Genomic DNA, 14,748 nt, shown 5'->3' with positions numbered 1-14,748 from the left:
TCCTCTGTTGGGCTCCATTGCTCTGGCTGTCGTTGGGTGAGGTGGGGGGGGTGTGTCCAAGGTGATGGAAACTCTCCACAGATGTTTCAGGTTCCAGGCTGTGCAGGCATCTCCTGGATGGGTGTTTACAGCTGGTTTCCCTGGTGATTTCTTCATGCTGCATCTCAGGGCTGACCACAGGCTCACTGCAGGGGAGGGACTTGGAGGCAAGGAGGGTGACTGAGCCCAGCTGACCACTACCTGCGATCCCCAGCTTTTCCCTGAAAGGCCATGCTCAGTCTTACCCCGTGGCCTTTGCACATGCGGTTCCCTCTCCCAGAAAGACCATTTCCCCTGCTAGCCTGGTTCTCTCTTCATTATCCTTCAACATTCAGTTGGCACATCACCTTTTCTGACTGCCCTCTGAGCCCTCTGGGTCAGGTGCACCTGCACGTCCTAGAACACTTCGTCCCCTTGTGCTTACACTTACTGGGCGGCTCTTGTATTTGAGGCACAGAGACAGGTGCTATGGATACAGGATGAAGGGTCGTTTCAGGCAGCAGTGCACAGTTCATGATCGGTAGGTGGATAGATAGAGACATCTGTCATAGTGTGGTATTTATAATGATTGAAGCATGGACACAGTGCTGCTTGGGAAAGTCAGAAAAGTTTTCTTCGAAGAGAGGATGTGTGACTTGTCTCAAGTAATAAGTAAGACCTCAGCAAAGGGATAGGATTGGAGAGGACATTCTCAACTTCGGGCTTGTGGTGTATTTAGCAAAGGGTGAGAATGTTACTAGGGTAGAGTACAGGGGGACCAAAGGGGAAGATGGGCAGTAACATTGGAAAGAGACAAATATTTTATAATTCAAGATCCTAGGAATACCAGGAAGTATTGGCCATCATATGTGTGTAATTCATAAAAGGAGCAGAAGATTTAGAGCAGGCACCGACACGCATCTTAGTCTTAGTTGCAAATTTATACAAGTGCATCAAGGAAGCCATGCCTTAGACGTGGATTCTACTGATTCAATGGGGTTTGGACCCTCTCACATCTAAACCAAGATCACAGACTCCCTTGCCTGCGAAGCCTTGTGGGTACCACAAACGAGTGTGTTAGGCTGGTGGGGACTGTGCAAAATGGAAAGTTTACACCCATATAGAGAACTAGTTCTAAGAAAGGAAAGATAAGACCCACAACTTGTCAAATAAAACACGTCTGTGGGTCCTGTTTACCCGTGACACCCCTGAAGAGTTGAGGTCGCTTAAGGTGTATCATCTCTCTTCCAAAATCATCAAATAAAGAACATTTTGACCAATTGGAATAGCGACTAATCTGGATTTGAGTAGCTCAATTGAAGTTCCTAGTTCTTTCTAAGTGTCTGGGGGAAGCAGACGCTGGTCGTCTGATGGTTTTTAGTCTCCATCAGGACAAGTCCAGAGGACACACTCTGGAGTGATGTAGCCAAAGCCCACGCCTCCTTGGAGGGACCCACTCCACCAGGACCCAGCCTTGTTAATCTGGACCAGGAGAGAAAGCTGGGAAGGGAAAAGAGATAAAGAGGATTAAACACCCACAGCTGGACAAGGACAGACTTGAAGGCTCAACTGTGAAGTGGAGAAAGCAGAAAGCCCCTACAGGCGGGCCCGCACAGCGCACATTGCTCCGTGATGATTTGCTTCGCCGGTCCAGCCTGCTGGTGACCCTGAGTGCTCACCGCTGAGTTCTAATTGAACCACCAGCCCCTTCCTGCTTTGGAAGTAATGTGCGTTAGGAAAATCAATCCATTTGTAGGGGGAGAAACCAGCCTGGCTTCCTGCTACTGCTCATGTTTTCACTAAAACCCCATTTTACTGGAACCAACATTGAAAAAAACCAGCACATTTTATTCAAAACAAGGCGATATTGGTATTGACAGAGCTGCAGTGATAATGAGGAAGATCAATTTTCCCTCATCCATTATGGGGTATCGGGCAATTTTGGAGTAAACTTGTGGCGTCATTAGACAAGATCAGCATTTCTATTTCTCCCTTTTGAAAACTTTTTCTTTTTTCCTTTTTTTTTTTGCATATTTAGATTTTAAATATTCCTGCTCTGATGAGAAAAAAAAAAAAAAAAGCAAAAACAACGACAACAGAAAAGAAAGCCAAAAGTCCCCAAAGCAATAAGCGAAGAGCTGGTAATAAAAACTGGAGATCGTAGACATTTCTTTTTAATTTTATTAATAATACATCACGATGTTATTTTTGCATCTTGCTTCATGCAGACTGTCTCCCCAACTCTCACCCCAAATTAAAAGACCGCAGTTACCAAGTAATCCAAGTTCTGGGAGAGGAAGAGTTCTAGGCAAGAGGGTGGAAGTGGCTTTTCTGTTTTGAGAAGAGTGGAGAAGGAAGACAGAGGTGCAGGCTCTTTGGCTGCAGAAAGGGTTGCTTAGAGCATCAGAAGAAAAATCTGGGGAAGGGAGGCAAGGAGGTTGGGTACATTTCCACGTGGAATTGCTTCTTAAAGTGATGGAATTGTTTAGTGCAAATTAGAGCTGTCATTTCTTCCTTCTGTTACTGGTTCCTGTTGGCTTACACATTGTCCCTCTACCAGCTCAGGCTGGCTGAGCGGGTACCACAGTGACAGGGAAGGAAACTGTCTTAGTGTACTTGGACCACTGTCATGAAATACCATGGACCCGATGGCTTGCAAACAACAGAAATTTATTTCTTACAGTCTGGAGGCTGGCAAGTTCAAGATCATGGTGCTAACAGACTCAGAGTCTGGCGAGGACCCCCTTCCTCACTCATGGCATTCTTTACACTGTCTTCACAAGGTGCAAGGGAGGAGGGGCTTTCTGGGGTCTCTTCTATAAGGGCACTAATCCCGTTCAGGAGGGCTCCACCCTCATGACCTAAACACCTCTCAAAGGCCCCACCTCTGAATACCATCACACACGGGATTGGGTTTCAACATACGAATTTGGGAGGGGGCACAGACATTTGGCCCATTGCAGGGACCACCCTCTTCGAGTGGTGAGAGCTCTCCTTGACATCAGTGATGCTGGCAGAATAACAGATAATGTATCTGGGAGTGGTCCTCCTGAAAAAAACCATTTTAATGTAGTTTAAGTTTTAAACTAAAATTAGGATAGTCTACAATTTTAAGTTGAAATTATCACTGCAGATAGTGTAATGATGGAAATTTCACTGAATGCCGTCCGTTTGAGGTAGGAGCTATGGGTGTCATGCTTCTGGAAGGTGGGGAGGACAGGAGGGTGAGCTGTGTGACCCCTTCATGTTTTAAAAAAAACCTAGAAACTGATGATAAACAGTATAAATAGGTCTCACCGTAAATTCTAATCCTTGAAACGTATGCTACAAAACTGTGTCACAGCCTGTGGAAGAATGTCATCTTACTAATTTCTGTCCCTTCATGATGTAGACGTGCTTTTGACCATCTCTGGGAAGGGTGGCCTCAAATGACTGCATGTGTCAGGAGCTGATGGTGGAGAGAGGTGATTCTGAGCGTGGGGTCTGTAGTCAAAGCTAGGCTCTGTCCTTACTGTGTGGCCTGGATAATTCTCTCTGGGCTCAGTTTCCTCATCTGTAAAATGGGGATAGTAATAGTAACCCCCCCCCCCGCCACACACACAGAAGGTTCCTCACAGGGGTGGCATTAGCTATACATGTCAGAATGCTTGGACCAGGCGTGACACATCCGAAATATCCAGGAAATGGCTTCATCACAGGGTAGATTTTGGCCCTGGAAGTAGATACCAGGCTTGGACTCCTTTCTGACTCCAAGAACTCCATGAAGTGTGCGAAGCTCCCCACTCTCAGACAGTAAATTCTCCGCCAGAGCATGTCTCCCACTGCGCTGAGACTCCATCCTCACCTGTCTGATTCCCTTGAGAGCGGGCACATATTCACCTTGAAATGCCTAGTACTTCACCTGAATCTTGACATTGAAAAGGCCCTTAACAGTTGTTGAAACAGGAGAGGAAGGAAGGGAGGCGGGGCAGGGCTTCACGGAAGCTCCCAGGGGGGTTGGGGGACAGCTGGTCTGAGACTCCATGGGACCAGAAGCCAGTCTTCATTTGAAAGAGGTTTCTCACGTAAGTGCCTTTATGGTGACATTGGTGGGCTAACCTAGACGCGATCTACATCATCATAGATCTCTTGTCTTGAAACCGGGCCCTAAGGCAAAGGCGGGCAGTATGAAAAGCAGGCTAGGGGCTCAGGCTGGGTGCCCTGAAGTGGAGCCCAAGACAGGGGTCTGGGTGCATGGGATTTGTGGAGGGAGGGGCTCAGGAAAAGGGGAGTGAGGGAAGCAGGAGGCTGCAGGGGAAGGAGCTGAGTGAAGATGTGCTGTCAGCTGAAGTTGGCTTCAGCCTGAGCCCACGGGGTGGGGCTCTCAACCCTGAAGGGTGTGGCCTCATTGGCTATAGTCTTGTGTGTGTTTATTTGTGCACACTTTTATGTGTGTACATGCATGTGTGGGAGGGTACACACGTGTACGCATACGTGAACATATATGCAGGGACTGCGGAGCCCCCAGGCAGGGCAGCTACCTCTCAGGGGAGGCTGACCTCCAGAGGAGGCAGCGGGGATGGGTGCACTCCCCTGGGGAAGGCGGTCTGGGTGGAACCCCTGTAGCCTCCATTGCAGGAAAAGTCCGTTAAGATCTAACTGGTCTCCCTCTCATTTCAGACGATCTTATGCAAAGTAAAAGAATATATCCATGGAAGGCGGGAAAGTCCAGGGGTTTATCTTTTATGAAGAAAGGAAAATTGTGATAACAATGTACCTGGCTCAGATATTTGCTGAGCTGACTCTGTGCGCTCTGTTCTGCGAGCTTCGAGGACAGAAAGATAGTGAAGTGACCTGAGACCCAGCAGGGGTGAAACAAGAGAGCCGCTGTCTGTGTGTCTCAGTGTGCTTAGCACAGGGATGGCAAAGGACGGCTGGAGGGCGGGTGGGAGGGAGACAGCCCCTGAGGGGTGAAGCGGGGCATTGGCTTCCCACAAGAGCTGTGACTGCATGCAGGGTTTATGGGCTCTGGGTGTGCTTTGACACGTGAAGGCAGAGGGGGCTGAAGCTGCTGCAGCCAGCTGTGTGGGTACCTCCTGCAGGCTGGTCCTCCCAGGAGGGTTCCATCTTCTAGGCCAGGGGCGCAGACTCAAACACTGAGCCCTGCCAGCGAGGGCGGGGGCTGGGAGGGAGGTGTGGGACCCTCCAGAGGGCACCAGCTCCAGCTGCTCCTCCACAGACACAGGGTGGCAAACCAGCCTGACCAGATCTTTCCATCTTTTGAGAGAGGCCGCATGTCTGGACTTCTATGTAGACTCTCCAGACTTTCAAATGTTAGCAATTCAGAATCCGTTTTAACATCATGAGGGTTAAACACCAGGCACGTGCAGCCTCTCGCCTGCCAGTTTGCCGTCTGTTTTAAGCCATCTACCTGTTTGGCAGCTCCTGTGAGGAGGGCACCTGGGACAGAAGGAAGCGGGGAGGGCAGCAGTGAGAACCGCAGGCGGTGCTGGGCCCAGTCTCCTTGCCCCACTGCCATCTCAAGGCCTAGCCCGGGACCGACCACAGCAGGCCACAAAACATGCTGACCTCGAGGGCTCACCACTCTCTTTGGTTCCTCTTAGCTTTCCGAGGAGATCCAGTGCTCCTTGGCCAGTCACATCCAGTCCCTGGTGAAGTCAGAGAAGAACCGTCAGGTCATGTGTGAGGCGGGGATGCTCAGGACCCTCATGACCTCCTGCCACAAGGTCCTGACCACCGGCAGCAGCCCCCTGCAGTCGGGTCTCATCAGGATTTTTGAAAAGCTTGCTTCCCAAGCCATCGAACCGGACGTGCTAAGGTACTGTGTGCTGCGCTTGTGCACAGCGGGCAGTAAGAGGTGCATGGGGACAGGTGTCCCCGGGATCCCTCCCCACTTCCCAGCATTGGACACTACAAGTACAAGGAGGAGCCTTGCGTCCACAGCAGTGTGCAGCCCACGGAGCAGACGTAGCCCTCCCAAGGAGCTGATGTCTTGGTGGCGGTGGGGGGCAATAAGCAAAGAGTCCTGCCGACAATATAGGAGTGCGCTAGAGGGGAAGCTTGGTGCAGAGGGTGGGTCTGTGGAGCTGGGAGGTCCACAGCTGGGAGACTGGGCATAAAGAGGGGGACTTCAAGGGGGGCTTCCCAGCCTGTGCAGATGTTCACCAGACTGGGAGAGGAGGGAACCGGGCATATGAAGATGCCCTGCTGAAAAGGGTGGAGGCTGTGAGGGCCTGACTGCAGAGAGGCCAGACCACAGGAAGCTCGGCTGGCATGAGGGGCAGGGACTGGGACTCCTGACAAGGAGGGGCACAGAGGCAGTGCCATTGTATCCTGTGGGGCCTTCCCACTGGCAGCCCCTCTGTGAAGCCACATGTTCCCTGGAGAGCCACGCAGGGAGGGGAGATGCATGGGAGGAGCAGACACAGGACAAAAATGCAGAGGAAAGAAAGGCTGCAGGAGAGGGGTCAAGGGTTTTTTTAAATACCTGGATGGTACAGGTGTAGGTGTAGGGAGGGCGTGCCCAGGGCCACACACCTGCTGGACCGAGTGCCAGGGATGGAAGGTAACTCCTCCAACCAGCAAGCATGGGACCTAGGGGCCAGGCCAGCCTCTTTCAGCCTCTGTGAGGTTATCAGACAAGGCCACTGTGCTTAATTCAGCTGTTCAGTAAATTCCATTAGAAACTTAAAGTGAGACAAAGTTATTTTCCAACAAAATCCTTTTCCTCTTATGGTCCAGTTTGAGGCTCCTCGCTGGTCACTGGTTAAGTCAAAAGCATCTAAATTCATCAGCTCTCTGGTCTGGGTGCCAGGACAGGGACGCCCTGTTTCTGCGTGGCTTGAGGAAGGGGTTTCCAGGCAGAGAGAGGAACACATGGAGGGGGAGCCAGAGAACTCTGGGATCTAAGGGCAGCGCTCAGATGAAGCTGGAGGAAACTTCTGCCCGTAAAATGTCTTCAGTCTGTTCTCTTGTTTGTTATGATATTCAGACAGTTTCTAGGTCTTGGAATCCCCCCACCTCCCTCGGCTGCAGCGAAAATCCTCAATTCATCTCACGTGCACAGCGGGGACTCCGGGTGCTCAGGTGAGGACAAGGAAAAGAGCAGGGTCAGGGTAACGGGATTTAGAAGGGAATATGTGACTGACATGTTGTGCTGTACACCAGAAATGGACACAATACTGTAAACTGAGTATACTTCAGTAAAAAAAATTAAAAAAAAAAAAGAGAGACAGAATATGCATTCCTTGTAAAGGAGCCTTTACAGCACCTGGGAAGCAGACAGGTTTTACAGTGATTTTGCCTGCTGCTCAATGGAGCACATGAGGAAAAGCAGGGGGATCGGATGAGTGGTCCTCTGACAAAGCCCAGAACTGGAGGGAGGATGACCCCTACCCCCCATATAAGACAGGTGGTGGTGAACTTGTACTTGATCCCTTTGGGCTCTGATCACGGAAACAATGACAGGGTTTCCTTCGTGGCACAGCGCCTGCAGGGGTACCCAGTGCTGCCCCTGGACAGAGGTGCAGGGTCAGCTTTCTGCACAGCTCACAGCTCAGGGAGGAGTTAGGGGGTCAGGAGGACAAAGCATTGGCCTTTTATCTGGAAGGATGCTGGTCCAGCATCCAAGGATACTGGATGAAAGATTGACATGGACACGCTGAATGTAAGATCTCGTGGGATGTCTAAGGCAAGGAGGCTCAACTGAAAAGCAAGGTTGGAGAGTCAGGCTTGGGCTGGCAGCCAGAGGTGGGAGACAGAGCTTTTGAAGAGAGAGGCTGTTGTGAAAGAGTGTAGAGGTCAGAGGGCCAGGACAAAGCCCCAGTGAGGGGCTGCCGGGGGGCAACCCAAGGACAGCAACAGAAAACAATGTATTGGAAAGGGGTGAGGGTCATGCTAGAATTAACAAGAGAAGTTTCTAAGAGAAACAGGTTGTCACCACAGTTCATTGTTACCAAAATCAGTAAAGGGCTGGGGTTGGGGGGGACCAGGTGGGAGGCTCCGGGTTAGGAAATGCCTGGTGCTCTGCAGGATTCTCCTCTGGGGCTGTGGCAAAAATGTCAGGGCTGTTGTCAGAAGAGGGAAGGATGTGCTTTGAGCAAAGACACATCTCTTCTGCTTGCCACCCTAGGGTCGCCGGCAGCAGCCCCAGTGCCTGCTGAGGGTCCTGCAGCGGCTGCCCAGGATGCCAGCCCCCGCCCAGTGGTCACACAGGCCAGCAGGCCCTCGAGGCCATCCCAGGGCTCCACCACTGCCCTTCAGACGGCACTGAGCCTCATCTCCATGACCTCCCCTCGCAACCTGCAGCCTCAGAGGGCGGCCCTGGCTCCGTCGTTCATGGAATTTGACATGTCCGTGGAAGGTTATGGGTATGGCCGGCTTTCATGTACTTGAAATACACTGTACTAGTTTCCCAGTGCCTAGGGTGAATTACAGCATTGACTACAAAATTGTAGTCCCATCAGCGCTTACACTCAGCTGTGGAAAATGTCTGGGTCACGGACACCCTGTCTTCTCAGGGATAGCATCCCCAGCTGCCCAGCCAGGACCCTCTCCTTCCCCAAGTGTGTCTTCCTTCTGGACAGTCCTCCCCGCCAGCCTCCAGAGCAGAATCCTTTCTTAGGGCCATGGTGCCAGCATCAGCCACTTTCTGTCCTTGGGGCCTCAGGGTCTAGGAGGGAGCGAGGCCCCTGCAGAAGGATGGAGGGGGAGACGTCACAGCCAGAGGCTGGCTTGCAGTTCCATGATCTGAGACACTTTCCTGTTTCCAGCTGTTTGTTTATTCCAACCCTGTCTACGGTGATGGGAACCAGCACCGAGTACTCGATCTCCGGAGGAATTGGGACAGGTAGGTGCTTCCCTGGGGGTGGAGCTTGCTGAGGTCCCCTCCTCTTGTCCTAGGAGTAAGTCCTTGGGGAGTCTTGATTTCAGATTTCCACCTGGCATTTACAGAAAGCATGCATCTTCCTCTTGGTCTTGCATGTCTGTAGATAAGTCATCCTTCCAGTTGGTTGTGCCTGTCTTGGGGCAGGGGTGTCCGGTTCACTGTGTGTCCCAAGGGCCCAGCCCACAGCTCACTGTTGACGGAGTTGGTAGGTGACTTGGTGGCTGAGCCTGGCTGAGTTTGATGCTTTTTGCCGGTGACTGACAGAGGCTGAAAGGGACACCTTGCCCCACCTTATGGCTCTCTCTGGAGAGGAATATGAGTTCTGTGTTGATGGCCATCCGGGAACAAGCCTGTCCTTGACTCGTGTGGGGATCCGTTGGGCCTTGGTGTGCTTTGTGCAACCCTCTGCTGAAACCAGGCACCCTCTATTAGGAGAGCCAGGCTCTGGGTTTCTATGGGGGGGGTGGAAGGGGGGTGCTGAGGAGCCATTGCATTTATGGCCCATCGATGCAGGCTTCCGAGTCTGATTCCACCCATTCGGTGAGGTCAGTGGGCCCTGCCTGGACTGCCAACCTTATTCCGAGGTGGGAGGGCTTGGGTTTCCCTAGAGTGGAGCATCCCGTGCAAAGTTCAGCCGAGCTAGGCCGGTGTTCCCCTGCAACATAGCGCACTGCCTGGCCTTAGATCAGCTGACCAGTGGGCCAAGTGGTGACAAATCTCAGGGCCATGCCCCCTGGCCCCTCCCTTGGCAAGGCCGCATGGAAACACTGGTGGAACAGAACTGGGGACAGGCTTCGAGGATCTTGGCTCAAGTCCTGGCAGGAATATGACTTCTACAAGTGTGAGAAGGGAGGCGAGAGCATCCTTCAGTGTGGGGGCATCGTAAGTGGGCATAGGTCAGGCAGGCGCGGTGCTGGCGCACAGCAGGGCCACCCCCAGGCAGAGTCAGAGGCACTGGGAGTCTAGACAGGCTTCCGAAGCAGGACGGAGCCTAAGGGCGTGCTTGTGTTCTGACCCCAGGCGCTGCCAGGTCCTTCCCTCCGCCCGGGGGCCTGACCTTCTCCTGCTGGTTCCTGATCAGCAGGCACGGCACCGTCTCGGAGGGCCACCCCCTGCGCTTCCTGACCCTGGTGCGCCACCTGGCCCGGACTGAGCAGCCCTTCGTCTGCTTCTCCGTCAGCCTCTGCCCGGATGACCTCTCCCTGGTTGTGTCTACAGAAGAGAAAGAGTTTCAGCCCTTGGGTAAGGTGTCGGGGGCCAGTGCTGCTTGGCCCACACTTGGGGGAAATGCGGCTGAGTCAGCAGCTCTTGACATAAGAGCCCAGGCGCCCACATTCCCTCAGTAGTGCTGGTGGCTCGTCCTGGCCCTGCCCTTTAGAGCTCAGCCTGGCTTTCCAAGCTCACCTGCCTTCAATGGCCTGAACCAGCCTGCGATGGCTAAGGCCAGTGTGTTATGGCTGCCCCTGCTCTGGTGTGCCAGAGAGGGTCTCTGTTGCAGAGTGAGACACCAGAAGGCCCAGAGACTGGCTTGGCATCCTTCACACAGGGCACGGCTGCCTAGGCCCCCTGCCTCCCGGGACTTTGCTGGCTAACGGGCAGTACTATGGAGACCGTCTAGTGAGCATAGTCCCAGCAGCCTAACGCCTGGGTTTGAACCCTGGCATTGTGATCTGAGGCAAGTTACCTAACCTCTCTGTGCCTCAGGAGGGATAATATAGGAATCAGGATAGCGCCTAGCTCACTGGGCTGTCATGAAAATGGAATGAGCTAATATTTGTGACAGTCCTCAGGACAGTGTCTGGCACAAAGCAGGAGCTCAAGCAATGATCACTGCTGTTGTCAGTGTTTTACAAGGAGGGGCTCAGCCCTGGGTCCACAGGTGCAAGGCCCGTTCTGCTGGGATGCCTCAGTGGGATGCTGCGGGTGAGGTCTGCCATCTGTGTTCTCTTCCAGATGTCATGGAACCCGAGGATGACTCTGAGCCTTCTGCGGGCTGCCAGCTTCGGGTCAGGTGTGGCCAGCTGCTGGCTTGTGGTCAGTGGCACCACCTGACTGTGGTTGTCACCAAGGAGATGAAAAGGAACTGTATGGTTTCCACCTACCTGGATGGACAGGTCATTGGCTCGGCCAAGGTGAGATGGTTCTCCCATGCCTCCTGGCCACGCCACCCCGGAGTGGCCTCAGTTCAGTTCTTTGCTTTCTTTTGGTGGCGGGTTTGGTATCTTATGAAAGCCCCTTGCTGTCCAGAACACTTGGCTGAACTCAGGCATTAAAATCAAAATTGTAGAATAGATAAACAAGATTATACTGTATAGCACAGGGAAATATACACAAAATCTTATGGTAGCTCACAGAGAAAAAATGTGACAATGAGTGTGTGTATGTCCATGTATGACTGAAAAATTGTGCTGAACACTGGAATTTGACACAACATTGTAAAATGATTATAAATCAATAAAAAATGTTAAAACAAAGAGACATCTTTTGAAACTAGAATGAAGTCACAGAACCAGAGCAGAGAGTAAAACATGGAAATAAGAGTAGCCATGACAATTATATTGTAAGAATAGTCATAAGAGAGTATAAATCTCCAGACTGAACAAAGCAAAGCTTCTCACATTTTAAGGTGCGAATTCCCCAGGGAGGTCCGAGCAGGGCCCCGGGTCCTGTTTTTCTAAGAGGCTCCTGGGTGAGGCTAATGCAGCTGGTCTGCGCACTACACTTAGGAGCAAGACACCAGATTTTGCAAAGACACCGACGCTTCTTGCCAGGTTTAGAGCAGGAGTGATGAGGAAAGGATGGTCCCCTGCCTAGAGAAGGTAATGGAATGTGAACACACATAGCTGGAGGAAGCATTTCACCACCGCCATTTGAGGTCCTGGGGCATAAGGGGGAGGAGGCCGGGAGCTGAGGACCTGGCAGGCATGGTCCAGCAGCCACCATCAAAGGTCCCCGAGGAAACCAGGGACAGGAGGACCCAGAAGACCACAGAGGGCAGGTGCAGCCAGATTTTCACCTGGGTTCCAGAGACGGCATCTCAACCTAGGCTGCATTCTAGAATCATCTGGAAAGTCTTCTTAAAGTTCTCTTGCACAAGCTGCACCCCAGATCAAATACAGCAGAATCTCTGTGGGTGGGGTAATTTGGTAGTTTTTTCCAAGTTTCCTGGGTGATTTCACTATGCAGCCAGAAAGGAGACCCTTAGATTAATAGGGTTTCTCATGTCAGTAGTTTGACATTTGGGGCCCAATAATTCTTTGTTGTGGGGACCTCTTCTATGTGTATCAGGACATTTAGTAGGATCTGTGCTCCCCAGATGCCATAGCGTCTCCTTCTGCCCAGTTGTGACCACCAAAAGTGTTTCCAGACATTTCCAAATGTCCCTGGGTGGGTAGTGGGGGGGCGGGCAAAATCACCCCAGGTTGAGAATCATTAGGTTAGAACAACCTAAATTCTGTGGAACACCTGAAGATGAATTTGATGCTATCTTTTGGTAAAATTGTCTTATCAAAAAAAAGCAGTGGTTATCAGAGTGAGTCTTAGGAGCATAAAAAAAGGATCCTCCAAACATACTTTTTTTTCCACAATCATTAACAATTCCTTCCTTCCCTCATTAAATATTTACTGGACACCTACTAAGTGTTAGATATTGTTTTAGGAGTTAGGAAGTGTCCATGCCCACGAGCCAAACACCTAGGAGCGTGCATATAGTACAAAATGAAAGTTACACTTATTAAGCTTGCTGTCACAAGAGTCTCCTTACCCGATGGTTTTTGAGAGGCTTCAAAGAAGCAGAGGTCGCTCTATTCTGCATTGGGTGCTGTCAGGAGGAGAGGCAATTAGACGTCTGTGTTATGTCAGAACTTTTATCCAGGAGGTGGGAGGGGTGGGGCAGGGCTTGAGCTGTTACTGGAGAAGGAGCGGTGGTCACTCAGTATGAGCCAGGATGGAAAGTGTGGTCACTTGTGTGGTTGCCCAGTGTCTTTGTTATTATCTGCGTAATTACAAAGCTGGCTAGTTTTTGTCTCTTTCACAGAATATGTTGCTGTTCTGTCTAGGCTGCTGTCCTGTGAAATTGCTCATGTACCTTGAGGCTAAGAGGTTTGTCCTATTGATTTTTTGACCTTTCTTGCGCCTCGCCCAGGGGCTGGCACACAGAGAGCATGCAATAAACACCTGATGAATCGCCTTGAATTTATAGCCGCAAGGAGTAACGTGGCCTGGCTGGGAGTGTTGTTCAGTGAATTGGTATATGGATGAACACCCAACTTCATGGGGCCAGCTAAGCCAGAGTCAGTCAGCAGGGAGGTTGGAAGTGGTGTGATGCCTTGAGGTGTGCCCAGAGATGCCCAAAGATGCCGTGGAGGATGGCCCAGGGCCAAGTCTGACAGAGTTGACTTTCCAAGATGATTTCACCAAGTCGGGTCAGGCTCAGCATGTGAAATTTAAATGATATAAACGTAAAGGGCCACATTTTGATGCAGATGCCTGCTGGGCAAGAACAAGCTGGGAGATCTTTGGTTGGGAATGATCCCGCTAAATAGCTCTCCTCAAATGTTAGAGCCTTGATTTTTACTTCCAAGGGAAGATAAGTTAAATTGAGAAAGGTAGGGAGTATTTTAACAGCTTACATTGAGCAAAACAGTTTAGGGGCATTTTGAGACATCTTGAGTTTAGAAGTCAGTCTGAATGGTGCAGAGAGTGTGTGCAGTAGGAGTCTGGGAAGAAAGGGGCAAGGTGGATTGAAAGGGTGGGACAGGGCGTTATGTGGGAGGAAAAGTCCCCACCTGAGAGGACAGGAGAGAGGAGACAGCACAGCAGACCTCACTCTAGGCAGACTCGGTGGCTGAAAACTTGGTTCGTTTTTGTTTGAAAATCTTATTTCATTGGTAGAGAGAAAAAGAATATTTCCGAAATAATACAACCTTATTTAAAAAAATGTATTTGTATACATATTCACGTACATAGTAATTTTAGAGTTGTTATAAAAATAATGTAAACACATTTTGAAATAACTGAAAGAGAAAAGAGGAAAGATTACTTACTTTCCTTCTACCTTACCGTCATTTATGCTTTCTTTCAGTTTTTTTTTCCTTTGAAAAAAGAGCTGTGACTTTATTGTATAGAAAAATTTGTATACTGTGTAATTAACACTGTCATTTAAAAAAGTTTTATCTACATGGGCTTTGAAACTATTATTTTTTACTTCGTGATCATCTGTTAGCTATTTCATTGAAATTTTTATTGAGAAAATTGTAGGCTAACAGTTGTTAAGAAAGAGAGAAATCTTGTGTACCTTTTATCCGGTTTCTCTCCATGGCAACATCTTGCAAAACTACAGAATAATATCACAACCAAGATACTGACATTGATACAGTTTATTCAGATTTCCCCAGTTTTACTTGTGCTCAGGTGTATGTGTTTAGTTCAATACAATTTTATCACATGCGTGTGTTCCTGCATCTACAACTACCACCAAAATACAGAACACTTCCATCACCACAAAGGTCTCTCGTGTTGCACTTTTATAACTACAGCCACCTCCCATCCACACCCCCTCCCCATCCCTGTCCCTAAACTCAGCAACCAGTTATCTAAAATGCTGTCATTTCAAAGGTGTTATATATCTATGGAATCATACAGTACATGATATTTTAGGATTAGACTTTCATTCAGCATAATTCTCTGGAACTTCATGCAAGTTGCTGCACGTGTCAATAGTTCATTCCTTTTTATTGCTGTATGGTATTCCATAACCTGGATATACAACCATTCACCCATGGAAGGCCATCTCAGGTGTTCCCAGTTTGGGGCTATTACGAATAAAGCTGATATAAATGTTT

General features: G+C 50.2%; 1 protein-coding gene across 6 annotated transcripts in view; it reads left to right on the top strand.

Moving 5' to 3' along the window:
* Positions 1 to 14,748, top strand: part of WDFY4 (WDFY family member 4) — a 267,352-nt gene that overhangs the window by 82,220 nt on the left and 170,384 nt on the right. For all 6 annotated transcript variants that reach the window (XM_064487947.1, XM_064487946.1, XM_031460981.2 and 3 more), the window contains exons 14-19: positions 5,622 to 5,836; positions 7,010 to 7,104; positions 8,150 to 8,387; positions 8,790 to 8,866; positions 9,926 to 10,147; positions 10,859 to 11,037. In XM_064487947.1, the coding sequence (XP_064344017.1) occupies positions 5,622 to 5,836; positions 7,010 to 7,104; positions 8,150 to 8,387; positions 8,790 to 8,866; positions 9,926 to 10,147; positions 10,859 to 11,037 (1,026 nt within the window). The remainder of the gene's footprint in view (positions 1 to 5,621; positions 5,837 to 7,009; positions 7,105 to 8,149; positions 8,388 to 8,789; positions 8,867 to 9,925; positions 10,148 to 10,858; positions 11,038 to 14,748) is intronic.

Source organism: Camelus dromedarius, chromosome 8, assembly GCF_036321535.1.
Source record: "Camelus dromedarius isolate mCamDro1 chromosome 8, mCamDro1.pat, whole genome shotgun sequence".
Classification (NCBI taxonomy): domain Eukaryota; kingdom Metazoa; phylum Chordata; class Mammalia; order Artiodactyla; family Camelidae; genus Camelus; species Camelus dromedarius.
Note: the sequence above shows the minus strand (reverse complement) of the source record. Positions and strands in the feature narration are given on the sequence as shown.